This window comes from Lingula anatina, chromosome 2, assembly GCF_051362555.1.
Source record: "Lingula anatina isolate TDL-2025a chromosome 2, LinAna3.0, whole genome shotgun sequence".
NCBI lineage: Eukaryota > Metazoa > Brachiopoda > Lingulata > Lingulida > Lingulidae > Lingula > Lingula anatina.
In genome coordinates, this window is record NC_141768.1 from 18,662,249 (window position 1) to 18,683,747 (window position 21,499).

The following is a 21,499-nucleotide window of genomic DNA, read 5'->3' on the forward strand; positions in this document are numbered from 1 at the left end:
ATTACTGGCAGCACGACCCAGTTACTTCCAAAGCTGTAATTAATTCTCAGCTGCGCTTGGAGTGATCACAAGATACCACGAATAGAAAATAGATTTTTCATATGAACGGTCCCGTAGGCTTCATTCACATGCAATGTCTATTTTCTAAATTCTATTTTCTATTTGCGGTATGTCTTATGATCACGGTCTGTGCCCTGAATATCCCGCCGCGTAATTACTGGCAGCGCGTCCCAGTTACTATAAGTTACTATAACTAACTGGCTCGCGCTGCCAGTAATTACGCGGCGGGATATTCAGGGCACAGACAGTGATCATAAGATACCGCGAATAGAAAATAGATTTTTAGAAAATAGACATTCCATGTGAACAAAGCCTTAAATGTATATATAAGTATTCAGTGTGAAACAGTTTAAATTAAACCTGAAATTTAAATAAGTTGTTCAGATAAATACAATATACAATTGAAATGTTTATGCATAACAAAGTTTCAATAATTTATAACTCCACACTTCAGAAAAATATAATAGCATGTGTACTGTACATTATAGCTACAGTTTACTCATACACTCAGTGCATGCCTCACAAACCTTTCTGACCTCTGCTCTCATATGTTTGAATGGCATAAAGCATTGAATATCATTTAAGTAAATTGCTAGAATTAATTTATATTTGAAAAGTAGAAACACATCGCCACTGATAAGAACATAAACAATCATGAAAATTAAAGACTTAGTTTGTATGTGTGTTGGGGTGGGACATACTGCCTAAACTTTTAACCCCTTTGAACACAGTATTTTGTTAATTTAATACCCAATATTATTACACCAGGGTACATATAGAGTCTTGAGCAGCCCAGCTCAAAAACTAATCTGACAATTCTGACAAATGACGCTGCCGATCTACCCTCTGCCAGGGTCTCTGATTGATTTTTCACCAGATATTCACAGATATGTGTCTGGTAAAAATGATGGGACTTTTTGGCAGTGTGTAAGAGAAAAGTGCACATATTAAAATATGCCACCCTGCTACGGTACTGCTGATCCATGCAACGGGTTGGACACAGAGCAGCAACAGAGGGGCCCATAAAAGAAAAATCACGTGACCCGTTTGACCAATCAATAGCCAAAGTACCACAGCATGCGGCAGCCTTTGAAGTTTGATCTTCATCTCTGCACATAATCCGCGATGTGCCAAATTGACATAGTGCGCGTTCTGTCAAACCATTTCGTTCTGGAGCGGCAAAATTATGTAGCAGTTACAGTAGTAAGTCTATGATCTGGACATCGGGAAAGGTAAGGAAAATATTTAACGATCAACCTCGAGAAAGCACATACCATTCGCGACAATGCGTCCACTTTTTACGCCAGCCCGTTTAGTAACTTTGAGATAATGGTTGATAAAACATTGTGGCAGAGGGGACTAATGAAATCATTTCATAGCAATCCAAGTTAGTCTGCGAAGTAGAAAGTTGGTGTGAATTGCAAAGTCATGTAGTCATCTATGGATTAGCTTAACTTTGAACTGGCGTTGAGTGAATTAATTTGCTTTTACTTGCTTACACGAGTAGAAATGGCGCTTCTAGGCCATTGTTCTGATGCAGTTTCTCAGAAAATGTCTGACTTGGACTGCTTTGCACTGCCTTGCTTTGAGAGCTAAATGATTCCATTTTCAAGCACAATGGGAAAGTATGATGTGATAATGTTAACAGGCTCCCGTCAATTAGCTCTCTTCTTATAGTGTAGCCTGATTGGCGGTAATAATTTCTCTCTCTCATCCAGTGACTTGTATGTGGACCTAGATGTTTGTTTTTGGAAACTGTAATAAAAGTGCCCCACAAGAATAAAAAAAATCGAGTTGGGCAACTTTTGACCCACTTTTGAGAAAGTTTTAAAAAGTTGACAAGCATGATATTTCACTAAAACGCGCATATCTAACTATTATAACGGTTTATTCATATTCAGATATGTGGCTATCTGTATACCAAAATTTCAGATTTAATGGGAAAATATCATGTGCGGTCCCTAAACTCAGTGTCAGTCCTGGAGAATTAGCGTTCGTTTTCAAAAGCATTGTCACAGGATCATATTATTCGACAGCAGAAGAACATGGATACTTTAAAATGTAATATCAAAAATATTTTATCAGTTTGTGCCTTAAGTGCTCTTTTTACAGAAAAAATAAGTTTGACAAATGTATAAATTACAAACAGCCAATAATGAACTTCATGTACACTCCATTAGAAAAAAGTGTCACCCCTACCGCAATCATGTACATTGCAAGAAGGTTACCCATAGTTTAAATTTTACTTTTACATAACAACTACACAACCGACACATAGGGAAGGGAGTAGTAAAATTGTGACCTACTTAGCTTAATCATTGGGATCATACATGAAAGGAAGACCGCTTAATCCAGTAATGGTCTCTTCGCCTCTTTCAGGAGCACAATAATTAAATTTCGTCTCAATTTGACCGGTCGAGGGACGACTCGTGGGGAGGCGTGAAAGAGGCGAAGAGACCATTACAGGATAAGCGGTTGTCCTTTCATATAGGTCCGCCATATTTAGGCCGTGGACCAACTAGCACTCGGCTTTTCTCATTCTGATTGGTCCCATTTTAATACAATAGTTTCAATATGCGGCTTCCTAAGTGAGAGGGATACATTTTGCCAAACTGTTGACATAAGGTGCAGGGGGAGAGTTCTGACCCGCGAAGAAGGTACGTTGGACTATTCATTCAGAGGGTTAGACGACATCATGGCCAAACAGACACATGGGCAAAATTGCCAGGGTTAGCCTACCGAAGAAAACCACACTCAGAGATGAAATTTAAGAATGTTAATTCACCTTCCTCGTAGAAAACGTTTCCTGACATTTAGGATCTCACTTGACTGCAACGTTAAACAATAACAGGACACATTATGTTTCTGTGTATACCGCCAGAACACGTCAGCACAATCGATGTTATTTTGGTAGATTTCTGTTAGGAGACCAGGCAGTGATCACTGCCAGGAACCGTCTACGTTGAATCAGGTGGTATAAGTCTGTGGAGGATATATATCTTTGAAGAGTATGAACACCCATTGATGATTATGTTTCTACTCCACATAAAGCCAATGCAGCAGTAGGTTGGTTATTTGCGAACCAGATCCAGACCCCCCAAATGAACAGCTTAATCCCTAAATCAGAACCTCATTAAGAATGTGTAGGGTATCCTCGGAAATGGATTACAGAGGGATGATTCTGCAAAGAAAAATGATCTCATACTATCTTTACACCGTATGTGGAACGCTATCACTGAAAAATACCCCTTTCTTAGGCTCCTCCTCGACGCGACGCCAATCCAAGAATTGAAGGAAAGAGCACTTAGACCTCATTCCCAGAGATTAGATCGATCCAAACTAGATCGACCTAACTCCCTGGGGGTTCACGCTAAATAGCTGTCAGCCGAGCGGGCACGAAAGTTAATTACCCCCTCACAGCTTCTAGTAGGCGGGACGGACATTTAAGCACGATTTACTGACAGTAATCTAGTGAGACTCCCCACGGGGATAGATCGATCTAAAATCTATGGGAATGCGCCCTTAGAGTGCTTTGGTCAAACTCCCTTTTAACTGGAAGGCGACGATGAAACTGACCACGTCGTTGGAGGCCCAAAGGATGCATAGTGATTGCTAAGATCTTTCACAGAATGTTCATGCGTCGGCGTAGGCCCCATGGTCGCCGCGAACTTTTGAACGTGTTCAAAACGAGCATACAAAGGACAATGTGGAGGTTGGTCGCTGAATGATCGCTAGAGGAAAGCAAAAAGATCTGTGGTGTAGCTGGTAAAGGATAGAGATCAATGACCATCCCCGCCCCGTCCCATTTCAAGGAATTTTACGCAGTGACTGCTACTGGCCCACCGTCCCTACGTATGTGATTACTCTTAGAGCGCATTCTCAACGAATTATTCCAGGCTTTACAAAGCCGGTGACCTAAAAATGGCGGACGTACATGAAAGAAAAACCGCCTAATCTTTTAATAGTCTCTCATCCTCTCACACGCCTCCCCACACGTCGTCCCTGCGGGGTACAGTAATTAAATCTCGGCTCCGAACATTAATATTTCCGTGAATATCTCTGGTGATATTATCTCCGTAGATAGTCGATTCATTGCTGCTCTACGGGCCAAATTATTCCTTTTTCGTCTCTGTTTTCAAAGATAATAGAACAGAAGAGCTTTTTTCCTTCGATCGCCTTCAGCCGCCATGCTTTCTTCACCACGAGTTTAACTGATGAGCATGCGCACTTAATATTTCTCAGGTAGCTTCCGCATGGCGAACGGAGCCGAGATTTAATTACTGTACCCCGCAGGGACGACTTGTGGGGAGGCGGAGAGACTATTAAAAGATTAGGCGGTTTTTCTTTCATGTACGTCCGCCATTTTTAGGTCACCGGCTTTGTAAAGCCTGGCTTAATTCGTTGAGAATGCGCTCTTATAGTAATCAAATGCAATTTTAAGAAATTATTTCGAGCAAAAATATTATTTTTGAACGTTACAGAATTCGAACCCGTGTAGAAGTGCTGTGTTCAAGCCAGCAGAGTTACCCGGAGCTGCAAAAGCTTCGTTGGTAGGCTGTAGATCAAACGGACACTTTCTACATGTACCTTGTCAGTGAGAAGATCAGTTTGGATGTACATGTTTACGACTGCAGTTACAATCGATAGCTTGGGTGCCGTACAGATGTATTTCATCACGCGCAACAGTCCCCGTACATGGTCTTATCATCATGGTGTACAGGAGGCCTTGTTTTAGAAGCCGACACGGAGCGTTCCAAAATAGATTTCTTCCTTTTTTTACTATGACTTTGTTAGGTTGGATTCGCACATGACGTTAAAAAGCACAATAGGATCACAGGCGATCCACACCGGGACTGTTTTAGTTCAAGCAAATCCCTAAGAAGAGGGAATCATTAAAAACTTTCTTGAAAATGTGTAAAGGCTGGTGTGCTTCCTATTCAAGCAATTGCGACGAAGCGAATTTTGACAAGAACACATTTGGCAAATAATCTGGCCGAAAATATACCATACAATTTTTAAAAAATTATTTACGCAAAAATATTAGGCCTACACTGAACATTTTAGGCTATAATTCGAACTTTCGTACTTGTAAGTGTCTAATTTTATCCAAGCCAGGAGAGTTATCACGGAGCCGCAGAAGCTTCGACGGTAGGCCTCAGATCAATTGAAAACTTTCTACCTTGTCATGGAGAATGACAGTTTGGATGTAACTTTATAAATCTGCAATTACGAATTTGTGAAACCTGGTGATCCAGCAATTGCTACGACACGAACTTTTAGAAATGCACATTTGTTTGCTGAACGCGTTTTGCAGGTGCACGGTATGACGGGCCAATCCAGGATTATTTGAAGGGAGGCAGGTTCTTTTTTTGTGTGTGCGTGTGTGATAAGCCTCGGATACTAAGCCGACGTTCGCCCCCCCTTGACCTGGTGTTCGGACCCCGCACAATGGCCTCGGAAAGTTTTAGGTGCTTTGGAGGCCAAGCGGAAACATTTGATGCAGTTAAGAACTAAGATTTAGCTAGTCAAAATTCCAATTCCAGGAGGGGAATATTAGTGTGATTTTTTTTTTTTTTTTCAGAAACCGAAGATCAGGACCCCCCCCCCCCCCCCTATATAGGCCTATATATATATATATAGTTAAATTGTAACTTTTGCTACAATAATGACTTATTGTTAACACGCTTAAGCGTGCTGAAATGGATAAGTATTGATAAATCCAATACATACATATGGTTTATGAAGACAAAGTTAAATTTAAGATAGGTAGAAGGCTTTTTGTAACGCCTAGTAGTAGGCTACTGTCAGCTGTACTTAGGCCTATATGGTGGTCTACTGTTGGTACAGTCATGCCTAGACCATTTTCACACAAGAAGTTTGCACTTCTTGTGTACGTTCATCTATATTTAATTGTTTAAAGCTGAAAAAAAAAGTAGATCTCAATATTACAAGAAACTTCTCGCCCCTTTACGTGATGTGTATTGAGGAAGAATCTGAAAACAATCCAAGTACAACGGGCACGGTACGTTCGAGATTGGATTTGGCTCCGGTAGTAGCCAATAGGTGGCAGCACTAGAGAAGTAGTTACATTGATATCTCGAATGATAGACTTGCTTTTAAGCGTTGAAAGGACTGCTTTTTAAAGATGCAATTATTTGAATATTCGAAGACACAAACAACCTTGACGAAAAGAAGCTCTTTAATTTGGATATTGCTTGATGATGGATTAGATATAATTTAAACTCTAGTTGGATCGTAACAGCCTCGATAGCGCAGTAGGCAGCGCGTCAGTCTCATAATCAATATGTCGGGCAATCTGAAGGTCGTGAGTTCGATCCTCACTCGGGGCAATGTTCTTTTTGTATTTTTGGAAAATATTTGAACGGATTATTGTTGTCTACCAAATGCACGAATTACCCAAAACTTGGACATAAGAACTTAGATCATTATTATGTCCAAGCCCAAAACAATCACACCAATCAGAACCCATGTCCTTCCCTGATGCAGTATGCATTTTAAATGTCTGTGGACAAACAATCATTCAAAAGAAAGAAGAATTTGATAAGTTCGCAGTCTGCAAAAGATCTCATCAAAGAGCTGAAGCAACCGCCTTCTAACAATGTAAATTTTAATTTTTGAGAAATGGCTAAGAAACTGAGAAATTCATATAGGTCTCAGCATGACAAAAATACAAATTCAGAAAAATAAGGAAAGAGAATCCTCAAGATCAACTTCCCGAAACCACCAAAGGACAAGTGATAAATGAAGCAAACCTAAGGACGATAGATGCCATGTTAGTGCATGCGCCAAGACTATGCAAAGACTTGCTACTAGTACTATCATGGCTATCCAGCCGATTATTTACCTACCAGAAGCCCTTGAACGGCTTCAGACAGTCCTAGCAGTTACAAAATCGGTTGAAGGTAAAGTGGGTATTTTGAAGGTCCTTCAACCGATTTGGTCACCGTAGAACAGGGGGTGAATCACCTGGCTGGTGCTCTGGCAGGTGCTCTGTAGGTTACCACTGTGCTGGAGAGCCTTACTTCCCCATTTCAATGATTAATTGCTTTTAACTGCGGCGGGGAGATGCAGGAAACAGGCGAGTAGTAGTGGTGGTGATTGTTCTGTCAAAGATTAGATCATATCTGTCACCAGCTGAAGAGATCCTGGTGGAAAGGGAGCCCCAATACCCGAAAAAATTTGTGATTTGTGGAAATCTCGTGTCAAAGAAAATGAAGATATAAATTGATGCTAGTTAATTGTGGAGCTGAATCTTCCCTTTGACGCCGACTTAATGTCATTCAATTGAAAATCGTAGTATGTTTTATCCTGAATGTATTTTGGTTATTTATTCTTTCCAGCTATTTGCTGTATTTTTACATCAACCTTATGATGTGCAAAGGGATGCAAAGTTTCCCATACGGGAAACAGACAGAGAAGGCATCAGACACCGTGGTAATAAAGTCTATATAAAGAAAAAAGATTTGATTTTATTTATTTTATCGTATGAACAGGTCAAGACTTTAAAGACTATTGCCACAAACAATTCCTTAAATCATCTACATCCCGAGTTAAAGCCTCTTTACATATAAAAAATCATTTCGCTTGTTGAAGGTTAACATTTGAAGTATCCTTTGGTTCATTAAAAGCAGTAGTACTACTTCCGCTACTGCAGTCTGATCCATAGTCAGACTCTCTGCCGTCGTCTTGATCCCTTTTCTCTTCCACCCGTTCTTGCAGAATGACTTTGGTTGTGTTTTTAAGCTCCGCAGTATTTGAAGAAATAGTTTGCTTTTCTCTTTCAGGCTTACTTTTAAAGATAATATGTGGTTTTTGTATTTTGACACAGAGCACACTTTTTGTAGCGTTTCGGATGAGTTTGTTGTGTGTGAAATAGATAACAGGTTTTATGACGGTGCTGAGATGGGTTAACCACACTGACGCGACCCAGGCGCTGTCAGGCACAATAAAGGACACCTCTAGTAAATCGAGATAGTTGAGTACAATGAATGGAAACCACAATATCATATACATAAATACCGTTATCAGTACCGTTGCAGATAGGTTAGTGTCTGTCATATAACTTGATATTGACGTAGCCCTTTGTCTCTTGTTTACTTGTATTTTTTCATCTACGACCGAAGGTGTAAACCTTTTGTTGTTTTTGCTACAGTCCGTTATTTGACAGTTCTCCCCATTTAAAATGTATTTATTTACTGGGAAGTTTTGAAAACGACTTTGTTGCCTGCGAAATCTTTTCCCGTAGCTCTCACTGATTAATGTATTTTCCTGGCCCTTTTCTTTATTTTCTCTATTTTTCGATCTCTGTTTTTCATTCTCTGACATTTGTGTAGGTGAAACTGAACCGTGCTGCTGACGCAGTTTGCAGAAGTGTGAAATAAAGCACATAAAAATACCAACCACGGGAACAACGTAGCCTATTACAAGAACGAAGTACAACTGCGCAATACTTTTTTCAAAGTTCAGGCCACATTGAAATTGTTTAGAAAAGTATACGTATCCTCCCCAGCCAATAAGGGGCAAAATTGCAGTAACTAGATCAAATACCCAAAGGGTAAAAATAATTATCAAAGACGACGTTTGGTTGAATATTTCCTTGTGTTTGTCCGTGAGACCTGTTTTCATAGCCCTTTCTGCAACAATGATTACGAAGTTGTGAACCGATGTCAGAAAAACAAACACACCCAAGACGCCTTGCAGACGACACAGCCCATCTCCCAGAATCCACCGCGAGAGGACAACTGAGATCAATGTAAAAAGCGACCACAGCAAGCCCCCAGCGATGTCGACACAAGCCAGGTTAACCATGAAATAATGAGGAGCACGATGAAGTTCCTTAGATCTTACACCCACAAATACAAATAAACTGTTTAATACAATGTTTGATGTCAAAATAAATGCCAGTGACACTCCTAGTATAGCTGTTACGGAGACCTCCGTAGAAGCATTGGAGCCTTCAAAGATGGTACTATTTGCGACTGTCGTTGTTACGTTCCAAGTTGCATCTGTCGTGGACGCACTTACGAATATGGTGGCATTATATGTGGCCATAGCTGTTAAATCAGTGTAAATGATTGTAACGAATCCAGATACCTCGTAGTCTTGTCATCAGTCTATGATCTTAGGTCTACCATGCAGGTTTTCCGTCATGTTGGCGAGCATTTTATCTTTGGTTATTTCACAGCAGCCCTTAAAAGATGACATACGATGGCAGAAATTTCAGTAACATTGATACTTTGACTCGCGATTGAAGTGAGTTTAGTTCCAACACGATTTGTTTTCTCCGAGGTTGAAGCGTTTATGTGAATTCCAAAATGCTCGACATGTGCCAAAATGTCTCATCGGCTGAGCTAGGCCGATTCCCAGTGTCCGGGTGGGAAAAACTTGCTAAAATCTGTAAAATTCTCCGTCATTGCGGTCTAACAAATTACATTCATGTCCACAATTATTGTGTTCTCCATCTTGCTAAACTGATATCGATCTGCCATCTGTATTTTTGTCAATACGACATCCTTAGCGACGCTCACTGTTCTTCAAACTGACAAAAGTATTCTACTAGTATGTCTTATACTTGATGGTCCTGTAACCATTATACAGGACGCCACTTAAGCACAGTGCTACAATGTGTACTGAAAGTTACAGTTAAAGTACAAAAGTGATTTAACATTTTGGTTTACTTGTTAAGTTTTGATTAACACGGCAGGCAAAAGGGTTGCTAGCTGAAGAGGATACCTTGCAACAGTCCTTTTTTCACCTCGGTAGATTGTTTTGGTAATTTTTTTAATGAACAATAAATATTAAGTAAACCGTGGAATCATACAAAAATTTAAGAAACGTAGCAAAGAAATCATTACCCCTGCATTAACATAAAGCAAGCACAGAGCTAGTAACAAGCAATGCGTATTCGCTACATGGGACCTCATCAAAGACTATTGATTTTAGAACTACTGAATCATGATGAATTGGCAGTCCAAGTTACTTCATTATAAGGGCATTGAACTGTAAAGCCAATGGCAAAATGCGCGTGGGCAGACGTACATTGTGTAAGAGGGTGATATAGTACAAATTTCGCAATAAATGAGTCAGTTTTAATTTTTATATAAAAATTAATTTGGGGAGTTTGATCGCTTATGCATATAAATTGTTCTTAATACATGCTTGTTGATAAAAATTGTGTTTGTTAATCTTTTGATAACACGGGTTATTGTTTGGGTCCAGATGTTTTTGTAATTCGTTTCATGTGACCCATAAAACAAAACCCTCAAGCTCACGTGCGTGTCACTTGAGGAAAAAAAATGGTGATATCCAAGTTGATCCCGTGATTTTAGTCAAAGCGACATGCGCGTCACTTCAGGGAACAAAACTGGTGATAGCCAAGTTAATCCCGTGATTTTAGTCAAAGCGACAGATACACTTTTTCAGCTGTTTCAACATTTCTACCCGCTTTTGCATCCCGATCACTTTTAATTATTTATTTAATCGTGCTCACTTCCTTATTTAAAGAAGAGGTAACAGCACTTCAAGAACGCTGCACACATTATATAGTCCATTTTCACCACACACGCACGCACATGCACAGCTTTACTCAGAACAATATGAACAATTAAATGTCCGGGTCTCCGAGAAGTGGATCATTTTTCTTTGTGTCGTTACGCAGTCCTATTCCTGTTTGTCGGGTTTGTGTCCTACGATATTGCCCAAGGTGATATTTATCTAGGACCCGTAGTACTAGTTCGGCAAGCCCTAATTTTAATCAGCAGTGGGTGGCCGGAGTCGTTTACTGTCGTCAACTACCCTATACCGTGGGTTTTCATCTGGATTTTCACAGCTTTCTCTAGCAGTTACGAAATTGGACGAAGGACGAAAATCTTTCATTCCAATTTTGTAACAGCTAAAGAAACTATAGCCATCAACTATCTATTCTTGACCCGAGTTGTTATCCTCGATCATCTCTGTATCTGATCCGAAATGACATTGTGTCGCTGAAATCGTGTCATGTCCTAGGACGTTTTTGTGAGATTATTACTAACGGAGCTATATTAAGACCGTGATCCGATTCACGATCGAAATGTATCACCCATGTATTGTTCAATGCGTGTGGTAAACACAATACAATATTTACATCATGTGCACTTCTAACATTACTTTGGGTATTTCAAAACCATGGTCACGCATGAAATCAAAGGAATTGAAAGATGCTATTGTATTTATAGTCACGTGTATTTGGTAATGTTTGTCCCCAATTCTAGACCTTTTTTAAATATTGCGAAATGACCACATATCGATCAGTTTATTTTCATGTACAAATTGATATTTTTATGCTGTGATTCATTTATTACTTCACTGTTACTTGAATGAGGTGGGGGGGGGGGGGGGGGGGGGGGGGTATTGCGCGCCCATGGTAAGTCGAAACTTGACTGAGTGAACTGCAGTTCACCCCGACGGATCAAAATAGGCGACTTCCAAAGAAACCCAGCGAGCACATACCTTTATGTATGTCATTAAATTTCATCTTTATTCTTACTTATGAAGAACAGAAAGTCAACATTGGACTGATTGGAGGCATAGGGGCATGCCAGTATAATATAGACCTACTATAGGCCTATTCATTTTATTTTTACATCTTAAACTGAAGAATTTGATTTTATCATTAGGGCTTTTAATCACTTTTAAGAGTTCCGTCAGTATTCAAATTTTGATATAGATATTGTACATGTTTTAACTAAATACTACTACTTATAATAACTATTATTATTGTTTGTACAAGATTCTTTTTCAGTCCGTATGTCAGTCTGTGTCAGTCGAGCTGATCGAGGTGCAGGATACATGAGAGCGAGAGAGAGCTGTCGGCTGAGTTGAGCTTAACTTAATTTCTATACAAACTCCTTAGGTCGGTTTATTTTAGCTCTATATATAATGAATTCAAGCTGGTCAATTCAGTTGAACCTATGATTTTCACATGGGTTGTAAAACCAGTTGAACTCGGCTACCTTTTCCGTCGTTCAATTTCGGTGGTCACTTCACTGACTTCAAACTATTGGATTATTTCCATTTTCTTTAACCCGTTTAACTCTTGATCTAAGAAAAAAAAAGCATATGCATAGACTGTGACATATGTGAATGAAAAAACTTATAAAATCCAATAAAAGATCCCAGGGAAAATCAGTTTATCCACATTTTTATTCGCGGTGCACACTTTTTTTTTTTTTATAAAATGCCACGTGAGCCTTTCATTTCGCAATGCTTGAAAATGCCCTCGCCGATATGCATTTTATCTCTTTATCTATGGCTATATCAACGTTGTAGGTAGATAGGCTTCATATGTGTGCTCTGCTGAGTGGTAAATATAGCCCAGGTAACATTTATATAGGACTGTAAGCTGAAGGTAAGTGCACGATATATATTTAGCATTTTCTGTTCAGTGGTTTGTCGCGGGGGGGGACATTGAATTAAATAAAGACAACAATGTATATATTCATTAAGTACAATGTTATGATACTACTGAAAGCCAATCTGACAAGTAAAGATTGGATCTTTTTTTATTTTTCCTTGAACTGTTCAAGTACTTTGATACTGTCTTAAAGTGTCAAGTGGACTGTAGCAATATTCCCGCCTGCCAACCCCTGAAAATTTTTGTGGCAGCTTTGGTGATTCTCACGACCCTCTGTCTCTAACCTGTTTGCGATATGCTGTGTGCAAACTGTTGCGTGCCTGGTGTATTTTTACCCCAAAAGAGATATCCCGTGACCTCTATAATCAAGTCTGTATTCGCCCTTGCGTGCAAAAATGAAAATTGTGTGCAAAACAAGATAGCAAAAATCTAGGGACTTGGCTAGCTAATGAATGAATATAGGTAGTGTAGCGATAAATTAATGTAACAAATTATTTTGATCAGACAACCTAGATGCAACTTACATTTGCTTAAATTTAAAGATAACAAATCGACCCATTATTTATACTACTCTTTAAAAAACTGCTTTTCTTTTCAAATCGTACACCGAAAAAATTATTGCGTAATTAAATATATGTAATAGACAAACATTACTTACTATACAAGTAGCTCTTGAACCTTTTTGGCGTTGTGTTCAGAAACTTCTCCTACTTACTTAGTATAATTAAGAATATATACATGTCGAGCATAATACTCTTGTGAACAATACGGGAAGAGAACGGAAGAAAATGCGTGGAGGAAGTATTATTGTTGTTTACGATAAGGAAATTAGCTAACGTAAAGGAAAAGCACAATTAAGCCGATAGGAAAAAAAGAGATTTCTAAATATCAACTTATTATGCAGTCTTCATGAAATTATGTATAATACTGAACCGATCTTCCTTATTTTCAAATTTCTGAACGTGCCCGTACATATACCAGTTTATTAAAAATGAAGAATTATAGCACTGAATCAGCAGTTCATTGAAAGCGTTGCGACGAAAACATTGGGTTATATTATATCATATTATTTTTAACGTCGCACAAAAAAAAAAGATAAGAAAAATCAGTGTAATCTATTTCTTGTTGTTTACGATTAAAAATTAGCTAGGATAAAGTAATAACACAAATAAGTCGGAAAAATGTAAAAATTTCCCTTTGTTATTTTGTGTAAGCTATATGTATTTTTGTATATTCTAGAAAACTCGATACGAAATAAACACGATCAACCCGTGCCGTCCTCGTTTTCCTTATATGGCATAATGGGGAATACCCGCTTTAAGGGTCTGCCGCTAGATGGCGTGGGGGTGAAAGCAGTCCTTCTTAAATCTCGCAGAATCTCGCTCACGGCTTTACACCAGAGTTTAACATGGAGCGTGTGCACGCGTCGCTGACAGTGAACCAACTCAAACTCAATTTACTTGAATGTGGTGCCATAACATCTGGATGAAAATGTGAATTGACTGAAAGGTATGTGTTTTCTTTTCATTTAGTGCTTGAAAAACAAGAATGCTAACTATTTTCCTTGAAAAAAATCGATTCATTATCGAGGTGTGTGTGTCAAATCTGACATGTTATGTACATGTAGACTACTGTAGGTACGAGTAGGCCTACGCTCATATTTTGTTTTAGTAGCACGAAAGACGAAGATTTTTTATACTTAGTAAATGTACTTATTTTTTTTCTTTATAAGGTTACCCAAAGAAGGCCCATATATTGGGGGTAAAGCCTGAAACTGTCGATTTCAGGACCCCAGGACAGCCAACTTCAAGAGCAGGATAAAATGATTACTTCAGGAATCTTACCCGTCACTTCACATCAGCGGCAAAGATTGATGTAGCCACCAGTTATGCCTACCCTAAAGCTGACTTACAGGCGGCTGTGATGGACAACAACTATTGCCAAGTGCCATGAAAACAATAATGCATGGATAGAGGGAATGATGTAAGTGAAAACAGAGGTCTAATATTAAGAATCAGGCCTAAATATGAGAAAGAATTATCAAACTAGGTGATGTGTGACATCATAGAAATATAAAATTGTATCTTAACTATTTAATGCTGTAACCATCTACCATGCTTTAATGGGATATGACTATTTCAGGTTGAGGAACAAACAGCGAAGGACACTGAGCATAGCAAGTTACAACAAGGAAAGAGCGCAATCTGACACAAGGAGAGACAATGGCGGATCACTGCTTCCAGATTTGGAGAGATAATGTCAGCTACAGAGAAGAAGTATATGAACAAACTGTATGAATAATTGTTGTGTCCAAAACCATTGCAGACACATGACAGTTGGACCCGGACCCGATTTCCCCTTTTTGGAATGTGTATCTCGTGCACGAATCTGGGCCTAAAGAAAACCCGCGAATACTATACTAAGTTAGAAGGCCAGATGTTCATTACAAATCGCCCATTCTGCTATTTTGCTGTGTTTACATTCAAAGATCTGTTTGTGGGGTTGATTCATTCTGACGCTGGATATTTTTCTACATGACACAGGATAACTTTTTTTAATGAAAAACACTATAGGAAGTATGTGTCAACCAGTTTATAGAAAGTACCCCTGTATGAGATGGTTTTAGCTGCAATCATAATTTTGAAGTGCAATTTTAAAAAATGTTTTCACTAAAATGAAATAATTTGGTGGTGCTATATTCTTTACAAAAAGTACTTATGTGTTTATGCTGTTTTTAGTAATATTTAACTGTAATGAAAAAAAACCCATGATGCTATTTTGTAAAGTATTTTAGCGGGATGAAATAAATTGCTAGTTGTATTTACAGCAAATAATTTGGTTTTTCTGCTTTTTAAAGAATTTTCAAAGTGATGACATAATGTGGTGGTTCTATTCAAGTAAAATAATTCATAAGTACTATTTTGTAAAAAGGAACAAAAAACTGTTAATTTGTAAAATGTTTGCTTTCTTTAATTTTTATTTCTTAAACTGTTACAAAAAGTTTTCCATACCTACAGTAATCCATTGGCTGAGAAATTGCAGCTATATATTCAGGAAAGTTATAGCACAAATAAATTATCTAAGTATTATATGGTTTCATGGTTTTTACTATGGACTGAATAATTATTTTGTTTAAATAAAATATTAGGTTTTGCTCCTATTTAATGAATTTTCAGAGCGATGAAATAATATGGTGTTTCTACTCAAGTAAAACAATTCAGAAGTGCTATTTTGTAAAAAAAGAACAAAAACTGTTCATTTATAAAATGTTTTCTTTCTTTAAATTTTATTTCTTAAACTGTTACAAAAAGATTTCCAAACATGCATTATTCCATTGGCTGAGAAATTGCATCTATACATGAACAAATAAATTATCTAACTATACCTAGTTTTATGATTCTTACGAGGTACTGAATAATGATTTTAAATAAAAATAATTATTTAATGAACATTACCGGTCATGCTCAATACATCAATAAAAAAGGATATTACTTAATAACACAACCTTATGCGGGTAGTAGGCTACCGGGACTTATATATATTTACTGACAACTCTTCTAAAATTACGGACATAAGAAAACGCACTCTGCTAAATCATACTTCCTAGGGGCACTTTCTTGCTATGGAGCTCTCTTTCCAAAACTTTATAAGTTTTGCCAAGATCAATTAACCTTTTTACGTGTATTCTTTTTGAGGCAACTCGTCTATCTTTAGGGGCCTAATTACTGTTCCTGGGTCAAGTTGTAACTGACCCTTTAACATGGAAGGTGTGTTGACATGGGCAACCCTTCACTTCAAACGAAGCCCTGAATCCTCAAGAAAATTATGCCCACCTTGCCGACTTTGACATTCAGGTACACAACAATACTGAGGCATGTTTATTAAGGCCAGTACCACAGTCCAACGTATACAATATCCAACATGGCGACCTAGGAAGGACTGAATTCACACTAGCGACACCTGGCGCCAAGCGGGCTGGTATTCCCCATTGATTCCACCTCAATACATAATAAGCTTATTTACATGTCAATTTGCTACCCTATTGGTCCAGGTCGGAAAGTGGGCTAGCTCGAGCGTCATAACTTGTTTATGTGCCAAGGGCAACTGCATAACATGTAGTGTGACGCCAGCAGAGTTCAGTTTGATACCGAGGCTAGTGTACTTTGCACCCAGATTTTCAGCACAGCACCAACCAAGGATTTGAATATAGCTATGAGTAATGTTACTAAAAATAGCAACATGACCAATAGTGAGTGAGTAATATATAAACGAATAGAAGGATTCCCTAGCAGAAACAGTAGAGCAAGTGAGTCATAAGGATCACAAATTCACAATCAGAACGGGGATTCTCGCCAGTCGGAACTAATTTAAATATCAAGGGCACCCCAGTAGTGGAATTTGGAATACAGAACATTGGACATAGGAAACATTTACGGATATAACAAAGAATTAAGCGAGGTTTTTACAAGAAATGTATAATATGCCTACTAGCTCAGACAGCGATTCAAAGTACACCGTAGCAGATATACTGTCTTCCATGGCTAAGGGGGAACCCGTTACTCCAACAGTAAGTATCAAATATTTTTACATTTAGATATTTTGTATTCAGTTAATTCCATATAGCACGACTGAGAGGTTCATCAAAATTTACGGCGACCAAGCTGTAGTAGCTCGATCATGGCGTGGCTGTGTATCGTACGCCAAAGCCTATCCTTACATATGCGTCCCAGATCGCGGTCAGTCGCATTCTCTGTGTAAATATTAAATTGATTACATCATTTTGCACCTGAAAGAACACTGGGCACCTTAATAATGGTCGTTAAAACAAGGGGTGGCGGTTGTGTGGGGGCATGGAAGGCGGTTCAACCGACCGGGATCTTTGACTGCCTTGCAAAGTGGTGCGATGACCTACTTAAACACCAGGCCCAGAAATACTTGTGGTTTTGGTGACTTTTATCGGGTAGTCCACTTCCTACTTTTGAAAACTACGGTTCACTTCTACCAATCTTTAGGAAAATATTTATTTCGTGATATATGTAAATCAAACAGCTTCTATCAAAGGATCAAATTCGAAATTTTAGTATTCATTATTTGATCAAGAATTTATGGATCGCCGTCCCGACCAATTTAGTAATTTACCATCCTGTTCATTGCAGTTTTCTGGAGTACACATCCCCTCGTTCAGCACTGTGATTTCTACCCCGACTTCCATATTGACTCCAACTACTATAGCCAGCCTGGAGCAGACATTTTTGGATTTATCTATGCCGGCAGTCAGCACCGGAATGACACAGAGTGGATTTGTACCACCGGTTGTGGACCCAAGCTGTTCCAATTCTAGATACAGCTATGAACCTGATGAAGACAGTATGAGCTCAACGAGCACAGACCCAGACTGGATGCCCACACACGGACCTAAAAGAAGCCGTAACAGTGAAGGAAAAACTGGAGTGAATTACTCTGAGCTTGCCAAGAAATACCCAAGCACCAGAAGGCGGAATCTCAAGAACGAACAGGTGAGTTTTATGTCTGACCCTGAATATTTTCAATATTATATCAGCACAGTTCCAGGATTGATTAATTAATTATTCCAGCGAATTTTTGATTAAATATTTGCTATAGCAAAGTACTTAATTAAGTTATCATATTACATAAGAAACGGTAATATATAAAATTGGCTTAGATCCAAATCCAATTTTAATGTTAGCTTATCAAGAAAATAAATATAATTACACTCAGGGAAAACACTAGCTAGTACTGACATCAATTCATCGAATATTTCTTCGTGGTCTGAGTTACAAGTCAGCTGTTTTGTTCTTCCGACCGGCTCATAAACTTCCGGTTCATGAATACCTGACGTATAGCATAGTAATGTTGGGAAGGTCAGAAAGAGGCGGTAAACAACCCAGTTAGAGTGAAGTCAGGACAAAGACTTAACTGTAGAGATTTTCCAGTCGGTCAACCCCTGAGTTGAATTTACAGTTTGACTTCTCGTGACAGGTGTTATAAACATGTCTTATTTTCGTCATCAGGTACCTCCCGAGGAGGAAGAGAGGAGGCGATTGAGGAGAGAAAGAAACAAAATTGCTGCTGCTAAATGCCGTCAAAGACGAGTGGACGTTACGAACACTTTGTTAACGGTAAGTTTATTTAAATACATATATTTACATTTTTAAAATTTAAATGGAAGAATCATCAGCATATTTGGTTTTTATCTTGGGGGTGTTAAAAATTATAAGCCATTTAAAAGAAAAACGATAAATGTCCCAAGATTCAAAAGAAAAAGCCCCCTCCATTTGATGTGTTATAAAAACTAACATTCTTGACATACCTTTATGAGATGGTTATCTTACCTGTGTAATGGCCACATAAATTAAGATGCCATTTGTCAGTCTTGTAGGATATGGAACGAGACAAGTACTCATGAATAAATGTCACTTAGAACCACTAAGTAATTACCCTCAATGAAGCAAGTGCTTTGCATTTATCTTACTATTTCATGCAGGAATATAGAAATTATGATTTATTTTACATTTCTTCAGGAAACTGACGGTTTGGAGGATCAAAAAGCATCCCTTGAACAAGAGATCCAAAGTCTACAGCAACAGAAGGAACAGCTTGAGTTCCTCCTCCAAGCACACAAACCCGTATGCAAGCACGACATTAAAGCGCCCAAACAGCAGGAGAGGAAGAGCATCATTGTGAAAGCAGAGCCAAGCAGCACAGTGTCTTCCTGTCAGGGGAGCAAAGGTGCTACCTCTCGCCCAAACTCCCTTCCTCTCGCCGAGTCTAGAACCGCAGTGACGGCAGCCACTGGGGTGTCGATATCAACCCCTTCCAATGGAATCTTCACATTCGGCTTTGACACCATGGTTGACGGCCATACAGGTCTGACTCCAGTCACGGGACCAAGCTGTGCAAGTCAAGTCCAGAGAGGATCCAGTGACAGCAGTCCCGACACGCTGAACTCGCCAACTTTAATATCTTTGTGAGGGACAACTCATGACTTGGTGACTTTTTGTGTATTCAAATACTATGCTGAATATTGACTTTTGATATGCCATAGTAAGACTCAATGTTGTATTTATAAATGTTTAAAAAGTGGATTTCATTTTTATATGCAAAGACAAGGACACCGGGATTATCGGATATGTGAACATTTTATATGGAATGGGTTCACCGTAATGCGAATGCACAAAATTATCGGTGTTCATGCCTTCTTTTTTATACTTTTTTAAACATATATTCATGCTAGTGCTCTAGATGTTCACGTTCACTGACTTACAAAAAACTATTTCACACGAACAAAGCTGGTCTTGAGATTTTTAACGCGATTCCTGCAAGCTGGTCTTGCGCTTGATAAGCACTTTACACAAAACCGTAAGAAGCACGTAAACTACTGCTGCGTTGCCACTATGATCGTTATCTACACAAGTTTAAAAAAAATTGAAAAAGGTTTTAGATGTCACCCGTTCAATGACTGCTTTCCTTTATTTTGGTATTTTTGTTCTAGTCTGCATGTTCCTCAGACATGTAAAAAATGTAAATGGATGGTATTGTTTGAAGGTGCTGATGTGTTCCATCATGGTGTATCGACATTTGTAGTTGTTATTCCTCAGTCTTATGGGCATTAAAATTTTATTCATTCAAACACGGAATACGTTTTTGTGTTCTGCAACGAACATAGTGTCAAAAAATGTCACTGTGTTTTAAGACTTGATAGAGCGGAGAAAGAAGTCTATTTTCCCACAGTTTAAATCATATTATCAAACTCTTGAAAATGATCACGTCCTTCGCCTCAACTCTATTAGTCTCATGACCAAAGGACAATTCTAGTGTAATTTTAATTGTGTATTGTATATGTGTAATATATAAGCATTATTTATATATTTTTATACATTTTTATAGTTTATAAAATTATTTGACACGTGTTCATGAATCAATAAATGTTGAAAACTATTTGTCTTTGTCAGAAGTGAATACAGTTGTAGAGAATTGGGCGTAGCCGCAGAGATAGGTAATGCGGTACAAATGACCTTTGAAGAGGTCTTATCATTAGACAATATGTCTCCTGAAAAATACATGTTCTACGTGTATTTGCCACCTTAGTGGAAAATACATGAGTTTACAATAAGACTATCAATTTTAGATCAAGTCGTATAACAAGCTGATATAGCATTTTATGAAAACAATAGACCCTTTGTCAAAACGAGAAAAAGGGGAAGGACAACGAATCAGTAGCCACTCAAAATTCTTAAATCGTAAGCCCCTTTTTTCTAGTGCGACTGAACTTTTTAGTTTAATTTACATAAATGGCTAAGAGGTAATGTTCTTTTAAATTAATCAGGGAGTCATAATTCAAAATAAACTTTAAAAATTCATGGAAACGAAAATGAATGATATTTCACCTGAGACTTGAATAAGCAGATATCTTACTGTTTGTACCTTTGTGTGCATGACGCACCAGAGGGAACCAGTCCATTGTTGTATTTGTACAACCAAACCAAAGCTCAACAATCACAATTGAATGTAAATAAGCACGGCAGTTTGTTTTAGAAAATCACTTCCGCCGGACTTATATTAACTCCTGGAGCCTAGGGAAAAAGAACAGCCAGAATTTATCTGCTGTTGGAGCTCAAGCTATATGACGAATAGATTAAATGACATTGTCGCTTAGGTATGATACCATAGTAGGCCTGCCCCTGTAAAACAACAATTAATTTTAACTTTGTAAAATTTTTATCTTGGTGATGTCAGAGACATTTGTATATTAACGTTTTTGAGACGAATTTTTCCGTTGTGTATTAGGCCAGATTTAACCTCGTTGATGATTATGTCATAACCACGTATCAAGTTTACCAGAAAGTTTTTGGCGAGCATATTCGATGTAAAGGGTGCTATTGATTTTCATCCCATCTAAAAATAATTTAATTTACATGTATATGTAAATGGTCAAAAATACATTTGTCTTTTACTCATATCCATTAACGCGTTTTAATAATTTAACAATAATTCGCCACTGTGACC

General features: G+C 38.3%; 2 protein-coding genes, 1 long non-coding RNA gene and 1 other non-coding gene across 5 annotated transcripts; 3 read left to right on the forward strand and 1 right to left on the reverse strand.

Annotated features, from left to right (window-relative positions):
• The first annotated feature begins 6,321 nt into the window (after positions 1–6,321).
• Trnam-cau (transfer RNA methionine (anticodon CAU)) lies at positions 6,322–6,410 on the forward strand. The gene is given in 2 exon segments: positions 6,322–6,358; positions 6,375–6,410. It is a non-coding gene; the product is annotated as a tRNA-Met (tRNA).
• Positions 6,411–7,519: 1,109 nt separating this feature from the next.
• On the reverse strand, positions 7,520–13,717 carry LOC106171076 (uncharacterized). Its single transcript, XM_024074931.2, has 2 exons — positions 13,131–13,717; positions 7,520–9,270 (listed from the first exon to the last, which is right to left on the reverse strand). Exon 2 carries the CDS (start codon positions 9,130–9,132, stop codon positions 7,657–7,659), a length of 1,476 nt encoding a protein of 491 aa, XP_023930699.2. The 5' UTR covers positions 9,133–9,270; positions 13,131–13,717; the 3' UTR covers positions 7,520–7,656.
• A 52-nt stretch (positions 13,718–13,769) lies between these two features.
• Positions 13,770–15,561, forward strand: LOC147763450 (uncharacterized). Of its 2 annotated transcripts, XR_015332817.1 has the most exons (3): positions 13,770–13,981; positions 14,205–14,455; positions 14,615–15,561. It is a non-coding gene; the product is annotated as an uncharacterized LOC147763450 (long non-coding RNA). The 2 variants fall into 2 exon arrangements; XR_015332816.1 differs by having other exon boundaries at positions 13,770–14,455.
• Positions 15,562–16,652: 1,091 nt separating this feature from the next.
• Positions 16,653–20,431, forward strand: LOC106171077 (fos-related antigen 1). The gene is made up of 4 exons (XM_013551205.3): positions 16,653–17,039; positions 17,629–17,988; positions 18,505–18,612; positions 19,015–20,431. The coding sequence occupies exons 1-4, from the start codon at positions 16,944–16,946 to the stop codon at positions 19,462–19,464; spliced, it is 1,014 nt and encodes a 337-aa protein (XP_013406659.1). The 5' UTR covers positions 16,653–16,943; the 3' UTR covers positions 19,465–20,431.
• The last annotated feature ends 1,068 nt before the right edge of the window (positions 20,432–21,499 follow it).